Source organism: Siniperca chuatsi, linkage group LG4, assembly GCF_020085105.1.
Source record: "Siniperca chuatsi isolate FFG_IHB_CAS linkage group LG4, ASM2008510v1, whole genome shotgun sequence".
NCBI lineage: Eukaryota > Metazoa > Chordata > Actinopteri > Centrarchiformes > Sinipercidae > Siniperca > Siniperca chuatsi.
The window spans coordinates 15,215,078-15,239,264 of NC_058045.1; the positions used below are offsets into that span (position 1 = coordinate 15,215,078).

Here is a 24,187-nt window from a genome sequence, read left to right on the forward strand (position 1 = left end):
AGTTAACACTTCCTGGATCAGTCTGTCAACTGAACCCACAGAAACGAAACTGTTAACCCTCCGTTAAAACATGGACGTAACAAAGTGTTACTGGGATTAGTAACTGTAATGTAATTACTGAATTTCAAATTGTAATCCTTTTCACTACTTGTTGCCCGACAATGATTACTAGCTAATAATTACTGATGCATTATCATGTACACAAAATTTTTATCTTGTAGCTGATCAAGATTTAGCTGATTTCAGCTACTTTAGCACTGTTCAGTAGTTTAATCTGTAACAATTAATCATACTTTATAGGCTGATCATTTGTTTTGTATAAATCTGAATCCACCTAAAGTAACTAGTAACTATGTAGTGGTGTAAAAAGACAATATTTTCCTCTTAAATGTAGTGAAGAAGGATTAGAAAGCAAGAAAGAAACAGAAATGGAAATACTCAGAAAAAAATATTGTATTTGTACTACAGTACTTGTGTAAATGTATTTCACCACTTGCATTCATGTACTGTACAATATGTTCTTGTTTGACTTGTAAATAGACAGTAAACCTTTCTCTGCTCATTATGTTGGTTTAGCTAAATGCATCTACACAATGTTTAACTCATACATCCCTAATTTCAGACCATTTCAGATTGAAACAACAGCTATTATTACGAATAATATCACTGAATGCTGTTTTGCTGAACGCTGTTAGAGTTGTTGAACAGGACAATGGCAACAAAGTGCACTTCTCTTTAATTAATTACCTTTTGTTTCTGGAGGCAATACATAAACACACACACACACACACACACAGATAATCACACACATGTACACACTGTAAAACGCACAAGAGTTTGGTTTTTAGAGGAAAAGGGAGGAAGCGAGGGAGAGAGGAAGAGGGTAATATCAGCAGGCTATCTATCCTCTCTTCCACTGGTGCATCCCAATCCTCTTTGGAAATAACAAATGCATAAAGGAGCCACAACACAAATATATCTGCCTGGCTCAGATAGATAGGGCTATGCGAGAGTTTAATACCCTTATGTAAACCAGTAACAATCAAGCCCTAACACACACCCCCACATCACCACTACGGGGACAATAAGGAACACGCTCTATTCTCTCTCTCCAGATATGAAGTGAGGAGTGATTGTGTGAGTGTGTAAGAAAGACAGAGAGAGGAAGAGAGAGACCCGAGCTGTTTTCTTCAACAGATAGTGAACAATGCAGTAGCTCAGATTGGTTGGCTCCCTGGTGCTCGTTGTGGTGGTTGTTGTTTCAGAAGCAAAGAGTGATATAGACCCTGACCTCAGAGACCACAGCACGTCTGATACTCTATTTCATTCATCCCTCACCATCCAGTCTTTTGATATCTCACTCTCATCCCTCTGCGCCAATTTGTTTTTATACTTTGCCTCCTCTCTCATCCTCCCTCTGCTCTTTTTTTTCCTCACTAAAACTGACGATTCAGTAGACAAAGAGAGGAGCGACAGTAAAAACCAAGAAGCCCATTTGTCTAAAAAATGTTGCCACTGACAAGCAATCCAAAAGAAAATACTCCTGACTGACACATTTATCAAATTAATTTGTGTAAAATATGCTGCACATATGGCAGGTTTACTTACTTTGGGATGCTCAGGAAAAGTTATTACATGCTTATAATATATCTTGACTTCCGAAATAAAATATGAGATGATTGTGCATCATTTCCTAACTACTCACACACAGATTTTGACCAGGAGGGAGAAAAACGACAGGGCTGTCTTTTTAAAGGTGGATCGATATGATTAGTATGCCATGCATATATGTGTGTGTGTGTGGGGGGGGGTATAGACAGGAGTTAGGATAGCAAAGGTTAATATCATACATCAGTTTCCATCTGCATACGTCTATGAAGGAGAAAAACACTCTTTGTCTCTTTGCTTTCAGTAGGGTTGATCGCTGTAAGATTATACAATAGATGACATTTCACATTTGCAAGATGGAGAAAAATTTGGACGCTTTCTTTTAGAGGTGTAGAGGGGGCAGCCATAACAGCTCATCAATTTAACACAGTCTCTCTGGCAGCGCTAATCTCTCTCTGAACTAGAGGCAATACATTGTAATATTTGAGACATTTGTTAACAATGTTTTTATTAACCAGTTTTAACCAGAGCTTAAACAAAAATGTTTTTCATGTCTTCCAGGGAGTAGTACATTAACAAAACTTTACAGTGGCCTTCTAGTGTTAGCCGCTTCTGCAGACATTCAAAGCTTTTCTACAGTTTCTGTCAAAGCATAACAAGTTGCTGTGTGAGAGTAGCAGTGGTCTCAAAGATGTAAAGTATCTGTCTTTTCACTGCAAGCTCAGCGAGACATGATCAACATCTGTAAACTAAGCACACGCAGAAAGTGAAACCAAATGCAGTGCAGAGAGAGACAGACAGACAGAGCAGTCTGCATGTGTGTGTGTGTGTGTGTGTGTGTGTATACATGGATATTTGTGTGTGTGTTGTCGTTAATGTGCATGTTGGCCAACCTGATTGCAAGCCTGCATTGCTGTTTCCATGTGTTTGAGTGTGCATGTGTCTTTGTGATTGCATGTGTGAAAGCATGCCTTGAAGTTCTCCTTGATCATCAAGCTTAATGTTGCACTCTCTCAGCCATATAAGACCCTGCTAGGAAACCATCAAATATTTATACAACATTATCCCTGATCCTATAGCCTGTAAGTAAAGAAAACACTCTGCTGACTTTCATTGCATTACAGAGGTTCAGGATTCCAGCTCTGGTTTTGGTTTGGAGTTGTTACAGATTTATTGCCTCTCATCCACCACCAGGTTTTCTTGGGGAACGCTCACCTGATTGTGCCAACAACCCGCTGTGTAAATTATATAGTGAAGAAGACGTACCGTCACAAATATTGTTTACAGCTCTCACCGCAAGATTTGTGACAGTTTTTGATATAGTGATTGAGAGGGAGGACGGCGGCAAAATACAGAAAGAGAAAGTGAGAGAGTATTAATTCTACATCCCAGACACTGAATGGCTGCTGTTGTTCTGAAGGCTGTTTTATGGAGCAGAAACAGCCTGATCTCTGTGTTGTTTTCTCCCTGATTGATTGCCCTGGCCTGAGGCTCCTCGGAGTGCGTTGCGTTTTGTCTGAGTATTTACTGGAACGTTGGGAGGATAAAAATCGCAGCCTCAGCCATCACACTACAGAGGCAGAGTGGCAAATACAACCAAACAGAAAGGCAGAGGAAGCCCATACAGACAGACAAATGAAGACACAGGAGAACATACTGCACAAAGAGGTAGACATACAGTATCATAAACAGACGCAATGCACAGACAAATACATTTGTTAAAACCATACATTTTCTGTTCATGTGCCACTGCAATGAATCCGTTTCCTCTCTGGGATCAATAAAGTTTAGTGCATCTTTATTTAAACCAATGGTTCCTAAACTTTTTCTGTCATTTCTGTCAAAGTTATTAATGAAAACCAGGTCAGTGATGTTTGTCTTCAGCATCAAAACTCCACAATCACTGCACACCTTCCTGCCACAGCTCCAGAATCAGATTCTAGAAGATATTGTGAAAAAATCTGCACTGAAAGACAACAGAATGACATCGTACACTTAAACCAAAATGCAGTCCTATATTTGTGAAGGTTAAAATGTACAATTTTTGAGGCCATAGTTAGTGGTGGTGCTGCACTGGAACACCACAACTGGAAACACCTCTTAAATCAAACTAATACAACAATGAAGAACTCAGAAATTATCATGGAGTTGAATCAATAACTCTCTGACACAGTGTCAACAAAACCGAACATTATAGGCTTAACAAAGAATTTGCTGCAGTGCTGTTATATTGGATTTATATTAGATTGGACACATGTGCCTAATAAAATGGTAACTCAGTGACAATATCATTGACAGGCTTAAAAAAATAAATAGGCCCCTTACAAATTTCCAGAGGGAAAGCCAAAGTAAAGGTGTATGAGCCTCTCCTCTCACTGTGATATTGAACAACTAACTGTAACAGGACAATTTGTTGCGCTTTCTTGCATTGATTTCACTGCACACCTCAGAAATGAGTTATCAGTCAGTTACAGACATACAGAATTCTCTGGTGTCCCACTTGGCAATGAGGAAAGAAAATAACATCTCATTTAAACAGCTCAACTTCAGATTTTTCAAAACAAGTATACACATTTCAACTTTCACTTACAGATTTTTCAGAAATGGTGCAGGGCGTCACACCAACACTTATTCTATTTCAAAATGTTTTCTGTGTACATGTACTGTAGGTGATGAAAACAGGTAGGTGGGCTGTTCGAGTTAAGTAAGACAGGCAGCCAGACTGTAGGGCTTCACTGCAGACTGTGATATGATGTGGACAGGACAGCCCTTGGCTCTGTCTGTCAGCGTGTGAAGCCCCTGTGTGCAGCAGTGTGGACCGAGCTGTTTAGGGTTCCCCACTGTTGCAGACCTGTCATGGTGACAGTAACAGACTGACACAGTGTAGCTCTGAGAGGTCGCAGCCTTCAATCTGTCTCATTTTTCAATCCATTCATGTTTCTCAGTTTCATTCAACCTCTCATAGTCTCTCACTTTCCTTGTCTTTGTATTGCTCATTATCTCTGAAGGTGTCATGGAAACAGACTGTGGGTGTTTTGAAATGAATGACGTGTTTTTGATCATTTTATTTGTTTTTTAAATTCATCTGTAAAAAGTATCATAATATAGGTTTTAGTCTGTGTTATGAAACATTTTGTGAAAGTTTGTGCCACATAATACAAATGACAGAAGTGCACAAGGAAACATTAAATAAAGTATGTCATATGTCAGCCTAACTGTTTTAAAAGCTTCAGCATTAAGTGCATGTGTGTGTGTGTGCGTGTGTGTTTCAGCCCTGTGATGTACTGTAGGAGGGGAGTTGATTGCATAATCCTACAAACCTCAAAATGGTGCTTGTCAGATGATAATCTGCCCACACTGCAGATTACTGCTCAGATTAACGCACAATGAACACTGGAAAGGTGTGGGGGATAACACCCCCAATTTGTGTATCTGTGTGTGTATATTCAATTGTGTGTGTACATGTGTATGTGTGCTAAAATATTTGTGTCAATGAAAATGTGTGCAGAAATTTGTAGGTATGTTTTGCGTGCATACTGTATGTAGTTGTGTGTGTGTGTGTTTGTATTCATACACTCTTGTTTGTCTTGCTGCTGTCTGTCTGTGGTGTGAGGGAACACACACACACACCTCCTTCTGTAGCCTGGGGGGGTCTTGCAGCTTATTATGAGTCCTTAGTCAGAGAGGGAGGAGAGAACAAGAGGCCGACTACACTTAAGTGGCAGCAGACAGCAGAGACAGAGAGATTTACTTCTCTTATTCCAGCGTACAGAGATTTAAAGGAGCTCAGTATGTGATTAAGAGAAACTACTTCTATAATACTATAATGCTTGAATGTCTGCTGGCAAATGTAACGATTAAGCATGTGTGTGTGTGTGTGGTAACACTTCCAAGAGGACTTGCTGTTACAGAGAATATTACAGGGAATCTCCATATAGTTGTATGGGAAAATGTAGCTGTGGTTGTTTCCATTTGATACAGAAAACCAAATTTCCCTCCGCTCCTGTCTTTTTTCCAGTCTACCTCCTGTCTGCTCCCTTCTCTCCCCATCCTCATTTTGTCGGCAACCATGCTGAGAGTGTGTGCATGTGTCTGTGTGTATGTGTGTGTGTGCATGTCCATTCCCATTCTGTCAGGTTTATTTCTGTTATGTTTCTTAATTAGCTAATAAAGGTCATGGCATCTCTCAGTCCGGGGGGGTGCATGCAAATGAGCCAGAAGGTCAGATGGATTAGTGACCGCCTCACACCGCGCAAATATGGACACGACCACGCTGCCATACAAATACCTGCAGTTATGAAAGCGCTGTTTCTGTACCAATACACACCCACACGTTGATATAAATATGACTGGTTTACTCAAGTGTAATGGTGTTTATAAATAAACAGTGTTAGTGTAGTGCCAGGCCAATGAGGTTACTGAGCATGTTTTCAGGCAAATTCTCAAGCTGTATTTTTGGGACTGTTCTCACCAGAAAAATGTAAACATTGGTCGCAAAACCTCTTAGGAAGGGTTGTGGTGGGCAGGCATGCAAAGTATCTAACTGTAACATTCCCGTTTCCTAGTCAACATTGGTTTCTTTTAACCTTTCCCTAACTTAAAGGGGCTCTTCACCAATTTTACATATCTATCAGTTTAGTTGTCATGAGTAGTAGTACTCAGCCTGTAGAAACAGCTGTATAGTGTTCTGTGGCTCTGAAGGAGCTTTCTAGTCTAAAAGAAAGCCCTGATGATGTCACCAGGCTCTCAGATTGAGCTTTCAAGCAAAAGACTACATTACAAACTGGTGGCGTGGAGTTTGAAAGACATGGGTGTTCACCATACAGAAAGGGTCTCATAAAAGCCACTACTGAATTGCATTACAAGAATTGTTGGATCCTGGGTTTCTGAAGCTTGACTTATGCTAGGGACTAAAATTCAGGATATTTCAGCCTCTGCTGCTTCAATCTTTTCTTTTAATCTGTCTCTTGCAAGTCCCCCAACTTTGAAGTGCAATACAAAATTACAGAGAACCCCTTTAAACAAACAGTTCCTCTTTTAATCATGACCGCGGTCATTCCCTAACCTTAACCCAGTAGTTTTTGTGCCTAAACCCAAACCTTAACCTTGAGAATTACTTTTGTAATGGTGCATTTTAGAAGGCACTGACAAACAATGTCGTTCTGTCATTATGAGGTCAGATCAGAAAATGCTTATATGGGTCAGTGTGGAAAGCATAGATAAATGACCTATTTGTTGTTTACTCTGAAGGACTCGTTTTTATTTAGAGTGGCAATTAAATTTTTTCTTCCCATTTTGTATTTATTCCTTAGGACCGTATGTGTACATTATCATTTCATCCTGATACACAAGATAAACACGAACTTACTGCTCTCATCTGAAAGTGTCTCTTTCGAATGGTGAAGTGCTCTCATGATGCTTTAGTCCTCAAAACATGTGGTGCATGAATGTTTGCGTAGATAAGATAATAGAGGAGGCACAGATGCTCCAGTGCTGACACAGTCGGCGCTGTAGTGTTGCAGTGGATCTGTTACTACTCTTTAGGTCTATCACCTTCCGCAGCAGAGCTTGTCTCAGTGTCCTTTAGCCCTAAATCACCAGGCTGTCTCCATGTGTGAAAGCTCTCTCTCTCTCTCTGGGTCTATAACTCATCTTGTCTGTCTCGCTGCTCTCTCTGTCTCTCCCTCCACCATCTCACTCACTCTACCTCTCCCATAACTCACTGGGTCTCTCTCTCTCTCTAACTTGCTCACTCACTCCTCTCTCATAGCCATTCATGATTATATCTTCGTAACACTCCTCTTTCCCCTCCTCTCTTTCACCTTCTGTCTCTCTGTTTCTAAACAATTTTTAATCCAATTTTACCCCCATTGTGCATCTCTTCCAAATCCACCATTCATCTATTTCTCTCTGGTGGGAGGTTGTCTGGCTGCCTGCCTGACTTACACCAGGCAGAGTGATAGACACGGGGTGAGACCCAGTGCATTAAACTCCTCTGCAACACAGCACAACAGAGACCAGACACTACTGTATAACACTGCACTGAATACAAAATGATGCACAGAGGAGGATGATAGACAAAATAGAACTCAAGTGGAGAAGGAATGATAAACAACACATCACTCTGAGGGGAGCATCTTCAGTCTTTGAGCTCATTATGTTCATGAGCGAAGATAAACGCAGCCGCATATCAGCATGAGTGGAAACTCTAATAACGGAGATGTGAATTAATGCCAAACTTTCTCACACATGATGAACAGATGTGAGTAAGTACACCTACTATCTAGAGTCGCAGGCTGTTTGGCCTGCAGCATTAAAAAGAGCGAGTCAGTCTCTGTCAGTGCCATATCTTCAGCTGAGCAGACCTTCATAGGAGATGATAGAGAGAATGGGACTTTCTTTGTTTAGATGCTTTCCTCCTCCTCCTCCTCCTCCTCCTCTTCTCTTTCAGTCAGTAGTATTTACCCAGAATCTAGCTTCTCTCTTCGAACACATGCGCCAAGCCTTAGCTGTCCTAAACTAAAAAAACATAAATTCTGCAATACCTTCTCAGCAGCAGATATACATACACAGAATAAAAAATACAAACACTGCCAGAAGAGTATGTTTTACAGACATTGAATAGCGCATCGACCCTTTCTCTCTCTTCAGAAGTCCAGTATTTTTGCCCCTCTTTTTGACATTAGATCTGTCTGAATATTTAAAATACCCATCTCTTCTCTCATGTAATTTTTCACCCTTTTATCTTTGAATATGCTAGTTATTTCCCACCCGTGACCCTTACTGCCTTAAACCAAGAGTCAGCTCTTCCCTAAAGCCCCCTCTGACTTTGTCTCTCCTCTCTTTTCCCCTCTCATGATTTTCCAAATGCAAACATGTCTCCTGTCTTCTAAACGTCTCTGTGTACGCCCCCGGGGGCCGTGAGATTCAGAGCCGTTTTCAAAGGAGTTTTAAAAGGTCCGATCCGATAATCACCAAAAGTGCCTCCGCCATCTGCAGAATTACAATAACATGCATTTAAATGACTGAGCTAAATCACTGCTGTATATCTCAGCTAGTCATGACTCATACTGCAGGCCCAGCCGAGCCACACGCTTAGTTTCAGTTTCATGTTAATATCCTGCAGATTAAGTGGTGGGGTGACCATTGTATCACCGCGGAGCATGTTTGCTTCTTGTTTTCCACGCAGACACCATGGAATATAATTAGTCGATCGCTGTTTCGCACTCAGGCCTCTGTTTACTGCTAATAAATGCTAACAACAAAGAGTGAGGCCGTATGTCATTCGCTGCATTAGCTACTGTACAGTTTTGTCAGGCAGACTGCTTGTGAGTACATTACATACATTAGCTGTGCTTCCATTCTGTGTCAGTCCTCTGATTACAATAAATGCTCCCTCACATTGTAACGATGGGCTTTACAATAATGGACCATAAATTAATACAGTGCTCAGCAGCAAATACTATTATGCTGTTAGTGTTTACAGTATACCCATGTATATATGGCTGAATTGGTGGATAATTACTATTCACAAAGGCAGTCACTCCAAGACAACAGCCACTTACTGTCCATTTGTCACCATGTCGGGGGGGCACAGAGGGGGAAGGACTGCATTCTGATCATGGATATCAATGCCCTAAATGCTCATTGATTTCAACAGGGGATCAATAAGTGTACCACTAGCTGTGTCTTACCTCTATTAAAATACACCAGCAGTGGGCTGGATCTCTTTTCTTTAATCTTACAGAAAAGGAGGGCAGGTGTGAAAAGCTTATTAAGGTATAATTCACTGCTCTGTCTGTGTCATTTGGGCTTTGTGTTATCACTGAGATCATTCCCATACACAAGAATGTGTAGAAACCCTTTGAGTGAGTGGCAAGCAAGCATGTATGTGTGTCTGTGTGTGTGTGTGTGTGTGTTGGCGGGGTACTTCCATATGAAATGTACACGAGGGTGAATCTCAGTGGTGTTAATGGCTTTTTAAATGTCAGGGAAAGTCAGGGAATGATAAAAGAGAGATCTGTTATCCACTGTTCTCATGATCACCGTGGAGCACGCCGCTGCTCTCACCTCACTGAGGAGCCTCAGTTTGTGTGTGTGTGTGTGTGTGTGTGTGTGTGTGTAGGAGTAGGCCAACTTCCACCCCGTGCTGATGTCAGCGTGATTTATGCACCAATCAGATTAGCTTTGAGAAAGAGCGAGAATGAGAGAAAGAGAGTGGGGAGGGAGCGTCAGACATAACTTGCTCGTTTATTGTTGTGTTTTTCATCTTGTATTTGGGTGAATCAGACTTGAAAGATAAATAAATATCACTTCAGTTGATGCAGTTTTGTACTTTCACCCAATACATGCACTATTGTGTGTATGTATGTATTCACTCCATAGATGAACACACAGTAATGTGCCTTGAAGAGAATATTCACATACTGTCGACTTCACTACCTGTCAAACAACACTCGATATAGAAATATCAATATCTTCACATTCATACAAATATTCTTCTGATACTGATTCTTCTGAAACACTTTTTTATTAAGTAGACAAATATTTCATGAAAAAGATATTAACAGGAGAGATTAAATAGAAGGAACAATAATAATGTGTGCAAAACAATTATATTTAAGATAATCAAATGTATAAAATCACATATACCATAAATACAATAATCAAATTGATGTTCAGTATTAAGAACTAGAATCTGCAAAAACTCTGCAAATGTAAAACAATTTCTAATTACAAATAGTATTTAATTTGGAAACAGAATTTTGTAAAACTAAAACTTGATATGATCTTATTGCCACAATACAATTCCCCTGAAAGTTAATAAACAATAATTATGATCCAGGCCAACAACACATATACAGTAACACATCAGTCTACCCAGACTAGCTACAGTCCAGTCAGTGTTTCCAGTAACACACACACAAACACACACACAGGCAGGGAGACAATAGTGAAACCACAGGTTACTCTGTTGGTCGACTCTGTCGCCGTACCGACTCTGGGACTCAATTCAACTTTCACCGATTCACCATCTCAAATCGTCCCTAAAATCCACACAAACCATGCATTATATACATAGACTGTTTGTGTGTGTGTGTGGTTTGCCCGGTGCCCTGGCCTGCTCTAACAGAGGGTTGAGTGATGTCACAGCAGACTGCATTTTAATAGAGAGGGAAGCAATTAGAGAGGGGACAGGGCGAGAGGTGGAGAGATGGAGGGGCTGTCTGTGTGACACACCGTACGCACAGTTCACACACACACACATACACTCACACACTCATTACTAAGGATGAGTTAATTAATTGCACAGTGATTCACGGTACTTGTAATTAATCTCGTAGGTATGTGACACACACACACACACACACACACACACACACACACACATTACTATTCTTTTAGAGTCACAATCCAGTCTTTCTCAGTGATGCTTCACAAAAATACAGTATCTTCTTATTAACAAGGTTGTTGTTATTGCTAGTATTGGCAATTTAATTAGGTTAATTAGCCTTTTACACCATATTCTTGAACTTAAATTTATTTATTGCTCCTTAAATCTATTGCTGTTTACTGTAATTTCATTTTTTGAGCCATATCTTATCTTTTTTACGTTTTACTGTTTGCCATCTTTTTTTTAATGTAACTCTTCTGCCTTGTGTCACCAGTCCTGTGTACACGTGGTGCCTGTGCAAAACAGTAAAGAACTTAACAGTAAATAAAGGTTTAATGAAAGAATAATGTAAATGAATATATTTTTAAGATTTTAAAAGACGTGTGTGTAAGCTTCAGTACCCATAGGGGAGTTGTATCTCACAGAATAGACAGTAAAACAGTGGGAACTCACATTATGCAGGTAAATAAATGACAGAAATGAAGCTATGAGGTCATCGAGCCTTTTCAGTGCTGTGTAGTTTGGCTTCGTTTTTTATTTGGTTAAAAGGCTTTTCACCCAAGCAGCCCCAATTAGGGAGAGAGACAGAGAGAAAATGCACCGTGTGATCTTACATTTATTTACCTTATATAGTACTCAGTTACATCATGTCCCGGCAGAAATGGCTTTTATTCCTCCTCAGAGCTCTTAGCACATTCCTTTCTTTCTTTCTTTTTTGGATTAGTCCAGTTGAAGAATTATGTGTATTAATCTTGGCCTCCTCTACCCATGATCCTTTGCATTTATCAGCGTGAGTGGGAGTAGTGGAGCAATCACATTTAGAAATTAAACAAATAAAAAAGTTGAAGATAGCTGAGTGAGTGATGATGCCGGCCAGTTGGTTGCAGCATAAATCTCCACCTGTCACCACCCCACCTCTGCCTACACACATTTGGATATTGTTATGATTTTACTGTGTTTGCATATATGAGCCTAATTTATTAGAATCAAACACCATCAGGCTTATTTACAAGCAAGTCCTGGTCCACTGCCAATAAGCCCATTAAGTGCATTGTTGGAGAGTGTTTATATGATCAAATACACAATAGTAATTGTAAGTGGAGAGAGGCCGGAGCGTTTCTCAATGAGGTGATTATCGGCGCGCAGGTTATTGTGCTATTTCAGCATGACATGTAAATCTGCATCACACCGTCAATCACAGAAGTGAGGTGTGGAAATGCCAGTGACAACACTAAAGGATGATGAGGGGAAAAGAATAACAAGAAACCGGAAAGAAAAAATTTGTATTTCTCATTTCTCTGTAATACAATCTTAATAGCTCCAGATGGCCAGACAGAAGAGGACATGAGACACTAGTTCTCTCTCAATTCCTTCCTCCTGTTCCCCTCTATCATTCATCATTCCTTCCATACATGTTCTTCTCTATCTCCCTCCTTGGTTTCCTTGTGCTCTTTGTAAATGTAGAGGCCCATATTTTTCAAAATACAGTTTAGCTGTGTAAATACACCTATAATACAGCTTCATAAAGCCAGGTGTCTCTCTTGTGCATCCAAAATATTAAACTCCTCACTGTGCACTTACATCAGACCTGCGGCCTTCAAGTAATCATATAGATATGCCCATGAGTACACACTCAAAACACATACGTACACACTACGAAGCGACAACAAAAGAGACAGAGAGAACAAGGGTCTGGGGCTAAGTAAGCAGTGCACAAGGTTATGCATCATTTATCGCAGCTCAATAACAACCTTTTTCTCCGCCCGACACACCTGGTCACACAAAATGACACTTGCTGTCCTCTGAGAACACACACACACACATATATCTCCTTTCACCCTATGGTGGCCTTAACCAGACACATTACATCCCCACTCTACTATCTGCTTGTGACAGATGTATTTATGTAATGGTTTTGATAGGTATTGATTCACACGGCAGAGCCAGTTAAGAAACAGAGAAAAATGAGATTTCAAAATCAACATGGCTGAGGGGGGTGTGTGGTGGAGATGATACTTAACAAGAAGACGAGTGACGCAGAGAGAAAAGGCGAGAGAGAAAAAGATGTGCGGGGAGAGGAGAGAGGTCAGCAGTGACGGCAAAACATTTAGAGGAAAGTGGAAAGCACACACAAACACACTTGATTCATGAAAAGAGCAATGGGACAGAAAAACACGCATGAACTGTGTGTGTGTGTGTGTGTGTGTGTGTGTGTGTGTGTGTGTGTGTGTGTGACCTTGGCTTGGCCCAGTGGTAAAGTGGAGCGTCAAGAGAGTCAGTGTGAGAGCAGCCAAGCGTTCTCCCTCAGATTAGCAGGCTTTATTACTGGCACCAACCACTGGCTTGACAAATCCTCTTATTTCATTTTACCTTCCTTTACCTCTGCCTTGCGCTTTCTCTTTTCCTCACTCTTTTATTTCCCTAAAACTTTCCTCCCCCCTCTTTTCTCCTGACTCTAGTAGCTTTGCATGCTTCACCTTGCACCCCACCTGGCTCACTCTCAGTTTTCCCTCAGTACCATACCACTCTGCCCATACCTTTACAGCTTTTTTTCTACCTTCCTTGACTCCACCTCTTGCTCCACTCCTCTCTGTATCCACCCCCCCTCTCTGTAGTGTGATGAATCTGTAGACAGGGGCTAATAATTGTACTTCAGCCCAAGTGCTCATTTTTCTTTGTGTTTGAAAGCTGTGACAGGCAGGAGCTCCTTTTTTTTCTTTGCCCCCGTCCCTCCTCTTTCTCCCTCTCTCTTGCTCTCTCTTTTCTTTCTATCCTTGCACAATGGGTGAGTAAAATAACTCAGGGTTTACAAGGTCATGCTGTCTAGCGGTGAGGACACGCTGGGGATTTGGGGCTGGAAGGATTTCCTCAAAGGTGCCGTGCTGAGGCTTCAATAAAAACAGAAAGTTATAGATTGCACAAGCAGATCTACAGGGGGAAATAAGTGCATTTGATAGTGAACAGGCTAACTGAATCACAGCTATCTGGATCCAAATGTTATCAATGCTGCTTCTAAGATTCTTTATAAAGGAGTACACGAAAGACTGAGGTGGAGAGAAACTTCTACTTTGTAACATGTGCCAACAACTACAACACCTTCATATTACACAAATTTCATCATTTGCAAAGAGAAAACTACTTAAAATGCTATACTTCCTGTCACATAAAACTTTCACATCTTATTTGCAGTGTGTTTCTGAGCAATGTGTTGTTTTAGTAGTGTGCCAAACAGTAAAGGATACTGGTTTGTTAGATGTCCAAGAGAAATGCATCCGGCACAGCCCCACTGCAATGTTTACTTCTAAAGCCTCATGCACACAAAAAGAAGCTGTAATGGTTTTATCATCCTATAAGTGAATTAAAATGTCATTTTTTTAAATCTGCAAAACAAGACATAAAATAAAAGAGATTTTATTTTGACAAGCAGACTTTTTTTTTATTAAAATGTACTAATTAAGTACAAACAAGTCTGGGGGAATGATCAGCAAATTTTTCTTTTGCCTGTGCAAGCAAAGCACATGTGCAGATATTGAAAGGAAATAATATTTTCATCGACTCTACAGTGGTACTTTATGAAAACTGATCAACAGTTTTAATCACAATATCATCCTCAAAAGAGATGGAAAGAGAGTGAGGGGAGGGGAGGAGAACAGAGAGCAAGACTTTATTGCCTGCTGTAGTTAGATGGTAAATTTCCTCCTGGCAGATATTTATTGAGTTAGTTGAGTCTAGAGAGAGCTTTAACATTGATTGTGATCATTAAATATATCCGCTTGAAATGGCAACATGGCATTCCCTCAGTCAATGGAGCCAATAGGAGTAGAACAAAGGCATAATCAAATCAATCCTCTCATAATTATTCTTTGAGAGGTGAAATTAATCACAAGAAGAAATAAAAACAATAATGGAAAATGAAATGGTCAGTCGTAAACAATTACTGCCCAAATTGAAATAAACTCAGTGAAGGGAAAAAAAATCAACTGTAAATCCAACTAATTAAAATAACATTCTAATGTATATTGGTGATTTGGTTTACACAGGCTTTCGGTTATTATTCTGTCTTGTACTGTTATTATAAGAGAGAGATAAAGACACATAGAAATGAGGAGAGACAGAAAGACAAAGTGTGTGTGTGTGTGTGTGTGTGTGTGTGTGTGTGTGTGTGTGTGTGTGTGTGTGTGACTGTGGGGTGAAAGGATCAAGGTCCTACTCTTGTGAGAGCCGTGCTTCTCTCTCCTCCCTGCTCGCTGAGAGGAAGTGTAGTTTATTGATTAGCTATCAGATGATTCCGATAGGGCCTGATCGATAGGACTTTGTATGAAAGCCAGGCAGGACCCTCCCTTTTCACTCAGGCACACATCCATGGATCAGCCACCACAGTGCACAGCCACAGAGACGTCTGGTTGTTTGTTGTTCTCCTGAAGATTCTCCTTTGTGTCTTGAGTCTGCCCCTCCAATCGATTGGCTTCCTCAAACGCTCCGTCTGTTTTCTATAGCTCCACATTCATAGAGTTGTCATTGATAAGCTAAACCTGCAAGCTTAGCTGAGCATGATGATGTCTCATGGTGTAACAGCACTGGTTGAAATGTTATTCTGACTTCGGCTACTAACAACACGTGGGGAATGGGCACATAACACTTTGAACTTTGAAAAAATTGCAGCTGTACAAAGAAGAAAGATTTATTAGTTAAACGGATGTGCTTCCAGCATTCAGGCTTCATCATTAGCATCAGTTTCCTGATATATAGTCACAAACAGCTGACATTATTCTTGTGGTTATTTTATTCCCAGATTGAGGCTTCCTCCTTTAGTAGGGAGGTGGAGGAGAGGGAGCAAACATTACAGAAGTGTGGAATTACTCTCTTTAGGATCATCACAGAACGCAATAAAATAACCATCTTAAGAAGTTATTTCATCTAGAATTCTTTTGAATAAAATTATATTTCAATAGCAGTGGAGTGTGATACACTATGCAGGAGTCGGACCCAACTTAAGAGACCAGATGAGGCAGGAATTGTCTTTTAGTTTATTCACTGGTGGCACCGCCAAAGAGGAAGTCTACAATTGGAAACAATAAACACAGCAGGGCAGGCTATCTAACTAACTGGCTGGGGTCTAACAACAGAAAGAGGGAAACTAAACAGCCAACATGCTCACTGACTGAGAAATACGTCTGTTAAAAGCTGAACCAGGCAGACACTAGGGAAGGGAATAGTGTTGTCTCTCACAGAGGCTCATGTCAGGGCTCAGCAGCCTGCAGACTAAACACACATGGTGAAAATATGCTCTATAACTGATTAACAAGCAAAGTCTCATGTGTGCCAAATTTTTCTACGGATTGTTCACCAGGGACAGAAGTACAGTGCCATGAATGAGCCAGAGCCAGGTCAGCACCACAGACAGCAGTCGGGGGAATCCTTTATCATTAATACTTTTAACACTGTAGTGGTTGTGTAGCTAGCATTGCTGTTTACTCCTATTTAGTATGGCTATATAGTGAAATCACTCAGTATGTAATAGATGAATGTCATTTTCTTCAGGGGTCACAGCACCACACTGCACCTAAACACAGATGTGTTGATTTAGAGGCGAGACACATTCTGGACAGTTTTATCAAATTTTCTGCTTGTTTTCTCACTTGATTCCTCGCTGGGTACATATGAGACACCGACTGCTCTTGCAGAGTGTGTGGGTGTGTGTTTGTGCTGTATCTCTGTTCCTGGTATGTGAAAGGACAGTGATAAGACACCTGTACTCTAGCTGCAGTACAGATTATAATAGGACAGGACACCGGTATCAGTTTCTGTGCAGGCCACGGCTGTGTAAAGGCACGGCATGTTTCTGACTCAATGTGTGAGTATGTGTTCTGTGAGTAAGTCTGCATAGGAGGGACTGAAAGAAAGACAAAAAAGGAGAGTAAAGGAAAGTATATGGAGGAAAAGAGATGAAAAAAGCATAATTTGTCATTGTCATGAATTGTGATGTAACTCTGAGACTGTGTGTATGTGTTTGTGTGTGGGCCAAATGGAAGGACAGAGCTATTCTGCTGCTTTTCTGATTGGAGGAGGAGTGAATCAATCAGGTAGCTGAAGATCCACGTGTGAGAGTGCAGGTCATGTGTGGGATCAGCTGGTTGATCCTGTCCCAGGTCTGACATAAAGCATATGAACAAAGCAGAGAGAAAAATGCTTTTTTTTGCTTCTTTTTTTTTAATTAAATGTATCATCAAACACACTGTGTAATGCTGATGATTTCTTAGTTCACACTGAATACCTTTTTCTTCTCAGGAACAGTCCTACTTTGTCAGACTTCAGTGTTGCTCACTTGTCAGCTCCCGACACAAATATCTCCCATAATGGCCTCCAAATAAATGCACTTCCACTTGCTGTGTCTAAAAGAATTTCACACGTTTCTGTAAAACAGATTTTTATTAAATGTTCTCTCCCATTTGTTTTTGTTTTTTACAGATATCATGACACAGGAATGCTGATGTTTCAAGAGCAACCTACGGCACCCAGACTGCCATAAAGCACAATGTCTCAAAAGCGTCCCAACAGTGGCTTCAGGGCAACCAATCCAGAGCAAGCCCAAAGCCAGAGTTAAATATTAAAAGAACAATAATAAAATAATAACAGGAGACTGAAATCACTCTCATTCTTCTACTTCAACAACAAGGGAAGAAACACAAAAATTAAAGATCCTGGACTCTGGAAATAAGATTCTCCACCATCTGTATTTGCTATTCAAATGGACAAGGATCATCCCTCCATCAATACCTCCAAATTGTAATTTAGACTTTAGAGTTTAGATTATTAATACGTAGGTTGAGTCAAATAGCAAACAGAAAAAAATATGATGTCCACACCCCTTTAGCACATGCCCAGAAATCAGGATATTGTAAATATTGTACAGAAAACTAATAGGGACACTGATAAGAAATACAATTATTGCAGAATTATGTATATAGCCATAATAATCATACCTCTAGTGTGTTTATATATCCATGAGTGTCACATGCCCATTACTCCTTATTTCTCCTATGCCCAAAAAGATTTAGCACAAAGATTAACCAACACTCTCTGTATCTCAATAGGAAACATCAACATCTACGTAGAACTAGACAAAAGGATACTGAATATACTGACATTAATCAGGAAGACACAATATTTGCCATATAGTGACACTATTGCTGGAACCTGATGCATATGCCATTGAGTGTATGCTTATTAAGTAACCATTTGCTTTTTTGAACTTTGCTGTTTTAAATAGAAAAGGAAAAGGAAAAGATTGAGAGAGTTATGAAAAGCTACTGAGACAAACAGAGAAAGAACAAACTTTAAGAGATTCCTGAATTCGTCCCAAATCTTCTCCCGTCCCCCACCTCCCACTGTAAACTACCACAGCAGAGCTGCACACAACTCAAACTTTCATTTATTTAATAGAGTGTATATGAAACCCCCCCCGTACTGTATATGTAGTGTGTTTTAGTCCCCGTAGTGACGTGACATATCCAGATGGACTTCCGTGGTTTGGCAGCTCTCTTGTATTGTACAGTCAGAGTACAGTTACCTTTTATTCAGTTCAAACCTAAATGGACATCACCGTGACCCATCCTCTTTGATTCCTGTTTGGCTAGTCTCCCTCCTTCTCCTCCTCTGTCCATCAGAGAGCCTGTATGCCTGCAGACCTCTCTGCAACTAGACGCTCGCTCAGCTCCCACAGGCTGGCGGCGCTGCTCTGGTCCTGGGCCTGAACGGACGGCAGGCAGCGGAAGCAGTTGTTGAAGTACATGCCGCCTAACCCCTCCAGCTCCGGAGCTATGGCACAGTACACCGTGGTGGCCGCCCCTTGTTGCTGTGGACAGACAAACACACAGAAAGGGATAAGAGTTCAGTGGGCGAATCATGAGACTGAGACAACGAGACGGCGTCAACCTGAAGGAGGAGACAAAATACAGAGAACTCATTTACTGACACACAGACATTAGGACATGTCCTGTCCAGAGAAAAAGAGAGAGGACGAACAGCGGACACCGAACACATCACTATGTCCTCTGTGAGACACCTACATCTTCACACACACACATACAGACACACACAAAGACAAAAAGAGACAGCAGGACAGTGTCAACAGGAAAAAAAAAAAAAAAAAAAAACTCCACACGCTGTCTCTCCCCGCTCCCTGCAGCCCATGATGACTGGGTCATATTACCATGGGAACAGCATAACCCCTTACTGTACATATATTTATATACATATATTTATTTATTTATTTCTCTACCCGGTGTGTACAGGACCTCTGGCTATTTGGGACCATGTGAATGCTACAGATGTTTAGACTCACAGTGGAGAAGGTGAGAACATGGACAAGTAAATTACACCAGCTCCTGTCTGGATGGGAATCACCAAGGAAACCACAGCTTTTTTGTATATTGTAAAAGAGCAGGTTTTAATGCCATGGTAATGAATATGTATATTTTCACATGATGTGTATATGGGTTCAGCCAGGCTTTCAAAGTTGAGAATAAGTATTGGAAATGATGCAAGTACAATTCTGTACCTAAGTGTTTAAATCAGAAGTTGGTTGGTTATAGATATTTTGACATACAATACACAAACACACATAGACAGACAGACACAAACACACACACACGGCTTTCCCTCCGGTTCTTTCTCAGTAAGTCCTCTCAAATTTTTTTTGCTAGTTTAAATCTGAAGATCACTCAAGTCTCACCCCAGAAATTGACACTGTTTCATGTCGTCTCAATCCGAGACGCACTGTACAAGTAACGTTGCAGTATTGGGACGCAACCTGCTAAGTTCTCTAATACACCCTGTCCCATCAGTCAGTAATTAGTAGGGATATTCTTGGAGGAGGGAGCTTTCTGTGACATTTGAAAATGAAAGTTGAAACTGCAGCAGAATAAACACGTCAGAGAGAATTACACACATAACCCAACTGCTCAAAGAGGGATCTTTCATGTTGCAGCTCCGGCTAAAAGCTGCTGTGACAGCTTTCCTGGCTGGAGACGACTTCTATACAGTCACATGAAATGGTTCGTCTCTTTATCTCCCAATGAGAAGCGGGGGGTTTAGAGAGTGAGAGGGAACAGTGATGTGAAGACTGAGGACTAATGTTTAGCACAGAGTACTGGCACACAGTGAGACAACCCCATATTCGCAGTAGTCAAACATGGGCAAGACCCACAAACATACACACATGCATAATGGAGAGATGTTACATGCCAACTGTTTGAACAGCTTCCTAAAGCAGCTGTGAGACTAACACACATGAAGTGGTAAGATCCACTGAGGTCTAAAGAACTTTCACATGCAAGTAAAAATATGCACATAGATGCAAATGGAATGATCGAAATACACACACGAACCAGATTCCAAGAAATATTTTTCTCATCATCACACACAAATCCACACACAAACAAACATACACACACACACACACACACACACACACACACACACACCCCTCTAAGCTCTAAGTAAACTTCCGCCAGGACGAGCCCTGGTTGGTAACGTCGCAGCAGCAGATTGAGTGTGTTTGAAGCACAGTGTGATGAGAGAGCTGGTAAACAGCAGATGAAAAGGCAGCATCTCTCTGTGTGCCACTGTCTGTCTCACCTGCCAGTGGGGCGATAACTTCATCCACATCAAATATCAAAGACAGACAAATGCCAAGCAGTGTCTCAGAGTTGCAGGTTCATACGCGCTCAGTTTAACTCATCTCCCTCGCTTAGGGCATCTGATTTAGCTCGTCTGAAAGCTAAATGCCTTTTAAACTCCACTGAAGATTTCAGTGCTGCAGGCTCTGACTTGCTGACGCCCCCTTGAACTTGGCTGACTTTCAAAGCAGTTTGTTTGTGTCCAGTTACCAAACACTGGTCCTGCTGTAAGTTTAAATATTGATAAAAAAAACTTTCATGTTCATAATTCAGATTTATGTGGCTGACTTCATAATGACGATTTCAGTATTTTTTCCAAAAGTGCTTCCATTTTTTGAAGATTTTTTCCTATAAAAGCAAGAGTCTGTACTACTGTTTCTCTACGGGCTGCAACAGTCCAGTTAGTAGTGAATGGATCAGTACATATTGGTGTTTAGCTCATCCCCCCTCACCACTTGACCTTGTGACCTCTGTAGAAGATAAGGCTGATGAGATTAGGCATTAACATGCTCAACCACCCACCACAGCCATCTATCATTGTGTGTGTGTGTCAGTGTGCGCGTGTGTTTGCAGATAGGCAGCAAGGGGTGTGTGAGGTAGTGAAAAAGAGAACAGGAGGGGGTGTGCAACCACCTTGCTACACTTACATTACACAATTACACATAAACACAGAGTATTCATATGTGCATGCCTGAACACAAGCATGCGCCTGCACACGAGCACGAACAGATACACAAATAAAAACTTGGAACAATCTACATGAACGGTAATATCACTGAACCAGTGTGCATCATACACATCTCTGGTGTAACAGCCATTTCTAACCCATGTGACACTGTAGATTATGCCTGTAAATTTAGCTGTCTACAAACTGATGGATTTTGCTGTGTGTCTTTCTATCTTCTGCAACTAAATGTGAATCATTACCTTGTGTACAGTAGTTTTCAGAGAAACATCTGTGGTGTTTTAGAGTTGTTCTCTACTATCCAGAGCTGTAGACTGTGACTTGGACTTGCCCGACAGCTTGACTTGACATGAAACTTGAAAACAAAAACTTGAACAGTTATGACTGGATAAATTCTCAATAATAATATGCCACAATTTGTCATGTTGCAGGTTATTGCAAAGGTTGTGTAGCTGTAGTAAATTAAGTGCATTTACTTATCATTGTGATTAAATTTAGGATTGTCTGGTCGCCCTGCCTATAGCTGTGCAATTGGCCTATTCAGAAGGCCAATCATATGGACCCACATCAGATATCTTATTCTGGACCCTCTAGTCATCGCTATAAGAGAAAAGGGTATGACTTAAGCATTTTTGTTATAAATGTATAGCTATTTCTTATTCTTTAAAAGATCTAATAAATTGCATTAAGTAGACTTGGGCCCAGCTATGAAAAACATTATTTAAAAAGGTGTTGACTAGTGCCATGTCATTAATGAGCACAGTCAGCATCCAGAGACCTGAAAGACTTGAGACTTGACCAGGACTTGTTTTGAAATACTTGAGACTTTCCCCAAAAGAAAAACAGCTCTGCTACTAACCCACTGATTTGGGGAGGGGAGAAGATGGGACAGATGAAGTGCACCAAAACAACCCTAAATCTAAAATGATCCTCTATGCTAAAAAATAAAACATAAAGATCACAGCACAACAGCAATATGACAAACCAAAGGACCAGGACAGTACCAAGTGAGGGCAGATTTTACTTACTTCTGTGTATGTCTGCTTTTGCAGGTAATAAAAACACACCCAAATGCTGAGAAAATACTCACAAAACACCCTGCAATAAGCTGACTGTAGATAAGCAGCAATGAGCCTGCATTTAGCCTGGGATCCACTACTATGGCTCTGGAACTGCTCTGGGATCAGATCCAAGTCTTCCAATCTCAGTATCGACTCAATACCCAAGAACCTCATGGACTTGCAATAGAAATGTCCTTGTATAGTGTTACGCAATAATCAGTTGTTGTAAACTCCTTATTGAGCGTATTCAAAAGCAAAAAGGGTATGTGGGGAAGATGTGATGTTGTTGAATTAACAATAATGTTACTTTGCCTGTTCTGTTCTGTGTCTTCATCATCCAAGTTGTACTCAGCCGTATGAGCTTTCTCTGACCCTATGCATGTGATCCTTCACCCCCACATCTGTAGTTATGACACTGACCTCTCCCTCTGACCTGGATGTAAATAAACCCAGTACTGTAGAGCAGTCTGTTTTTGGCCCGTCCCTGTACATAAAACCCTGTAAATACAAACAGCTATGCATGCTGAAAACCTAGCAATTCTTTCAGGTACTTTTATAATCCCCAAATTCTCATATGGCATGTGCTGAAAAAAAAAGAATACTTTAAAAAAGTAGAAAAAAGAAAAGATTAAAAATAAAAAAAAGTTTAAAATAAATGAGTTGATAATATTGTCAGGCAATATCCTCTCTTGGACAGTGTGTGTAGAGTCTTCCAGTTTTCTTACTCCTGTGGGTGGTTCTCTTCCTTTGCCTGTCCTTCTGTGTTTCTGCTCACCATCTGTGTCAGTTGTTGTCAGTTGGCATTTGTACAGCAGCAAGGGTTGAGGCAGAGCAGAAAAGAGAGGGGGAGCATTCACCAGCTGACCTCTGTGATGGCACTCCAATTCAGCAGCAGTGCTAAATGTTGGCAAAGCTATTTATGCCTGGGACACAAAGTTCAGTTCCTGGCATGAACCACAGATCATTATAGCATATGTCCATGCTTGTCATGTGAAGGCCCTCTGGATATGCAGCAGGTCAAGAAACGGTCTGAACCAAAAATTAGATTTTTTTTAATCATTCTTGTTAGCCTGCTTGAAGTTTTGAAGTTTGGTAAGCTGTCAATCATAAACAAGCAGCATCTTGTGATTTCAAGTACCCACTGTGTACAGTAGTTCTATAAGGAAAACAAGTGCTGATCATTCCTTGCAAATACTCTTTTACCTTGTTTTAGACAGAGTAACATTTTAGGAAAACAAACATGTAAACTACAGATTTTTTTCTCATCTATTAACTGGTAAAATACCTGAATTCTAAAGGTACTTGATAAATAAAAATGATTTTCTACAACCCAATGTAATAAGGCTGCAGCATGCATTTGGAAAGTATTTCCTGGCTTGCAGCCCCAGTAAAGGGATCAGGAGGAGTGCAGTTTTTGCCTCAGCCCTCTGCCCAGCCTAGCTATCCTGAAAGTGGGATTCCAAAGGGATTGTGATTCTGTTTCAGGAATGTTTTTTTTTTTTCAGCCTGTGGTGTTTCAAATAGATGGAGGTGTCTGATTTTTAATCTGTGCTAAAGATATTTTACATTTAATAAATAACCATTGAAATCAAAAACTTCCTCTGTGTATGTGTGCAGTTTATGTGTGAATGTGTGTGTATGCAGAGCTATCTTTGCCCTCAGTCATGGTAACCTCTGCGAGCCGACAGCTCAGCTGAGCGTGCCTGGCCCAGCTGTAGAGGGAATCCTTGGTAACGCGATCCCCTCAGATAAACAAGCT

General features: G+C 40.7%; 2 protein-coding genes across 3 annotated transcripts in view; one reads left to right on the top strand and one right to left on the bottom strand.

Moving 5' to 3' along the window:
- LOC122874702 (transcription factor Maf-like) overlaps window positions 1-24,023 on the top strand; it is a 53,659-nt gene extending 29,636 nt beyond the window's left edge. The window contains exon 3 of the mRNA XM_044192923.1: window positions 17,471-24,023. The gene's annotated coding sequence lies outside the window, so the exon portion shown is untranslated. The remainder of the gene's footprint in view (window positions 1-17,470) is intronic.
- The window catches only part of wwox (WW domain containing oxidoreductase), a 128,586-nt gene continuing 121,811 nt past the window's right edge, over window positions 17,413-24,187 (bottom strand). For both annotated transcript variants that reach the window (XM_044192919.1, XM_044192920.1), the window contains one exon: window positions 17,413-18,857. In XM_044192919.1, coding sequence (XP_044048854.1) covers window positions 18,580-18,857 — 278 coding nt within the window. In that variant the 3' untranslated portion in view covers window positions 17,413-18,579. The remainder of the gene's footprint in view (window positions 18,858-24,187) is intronic.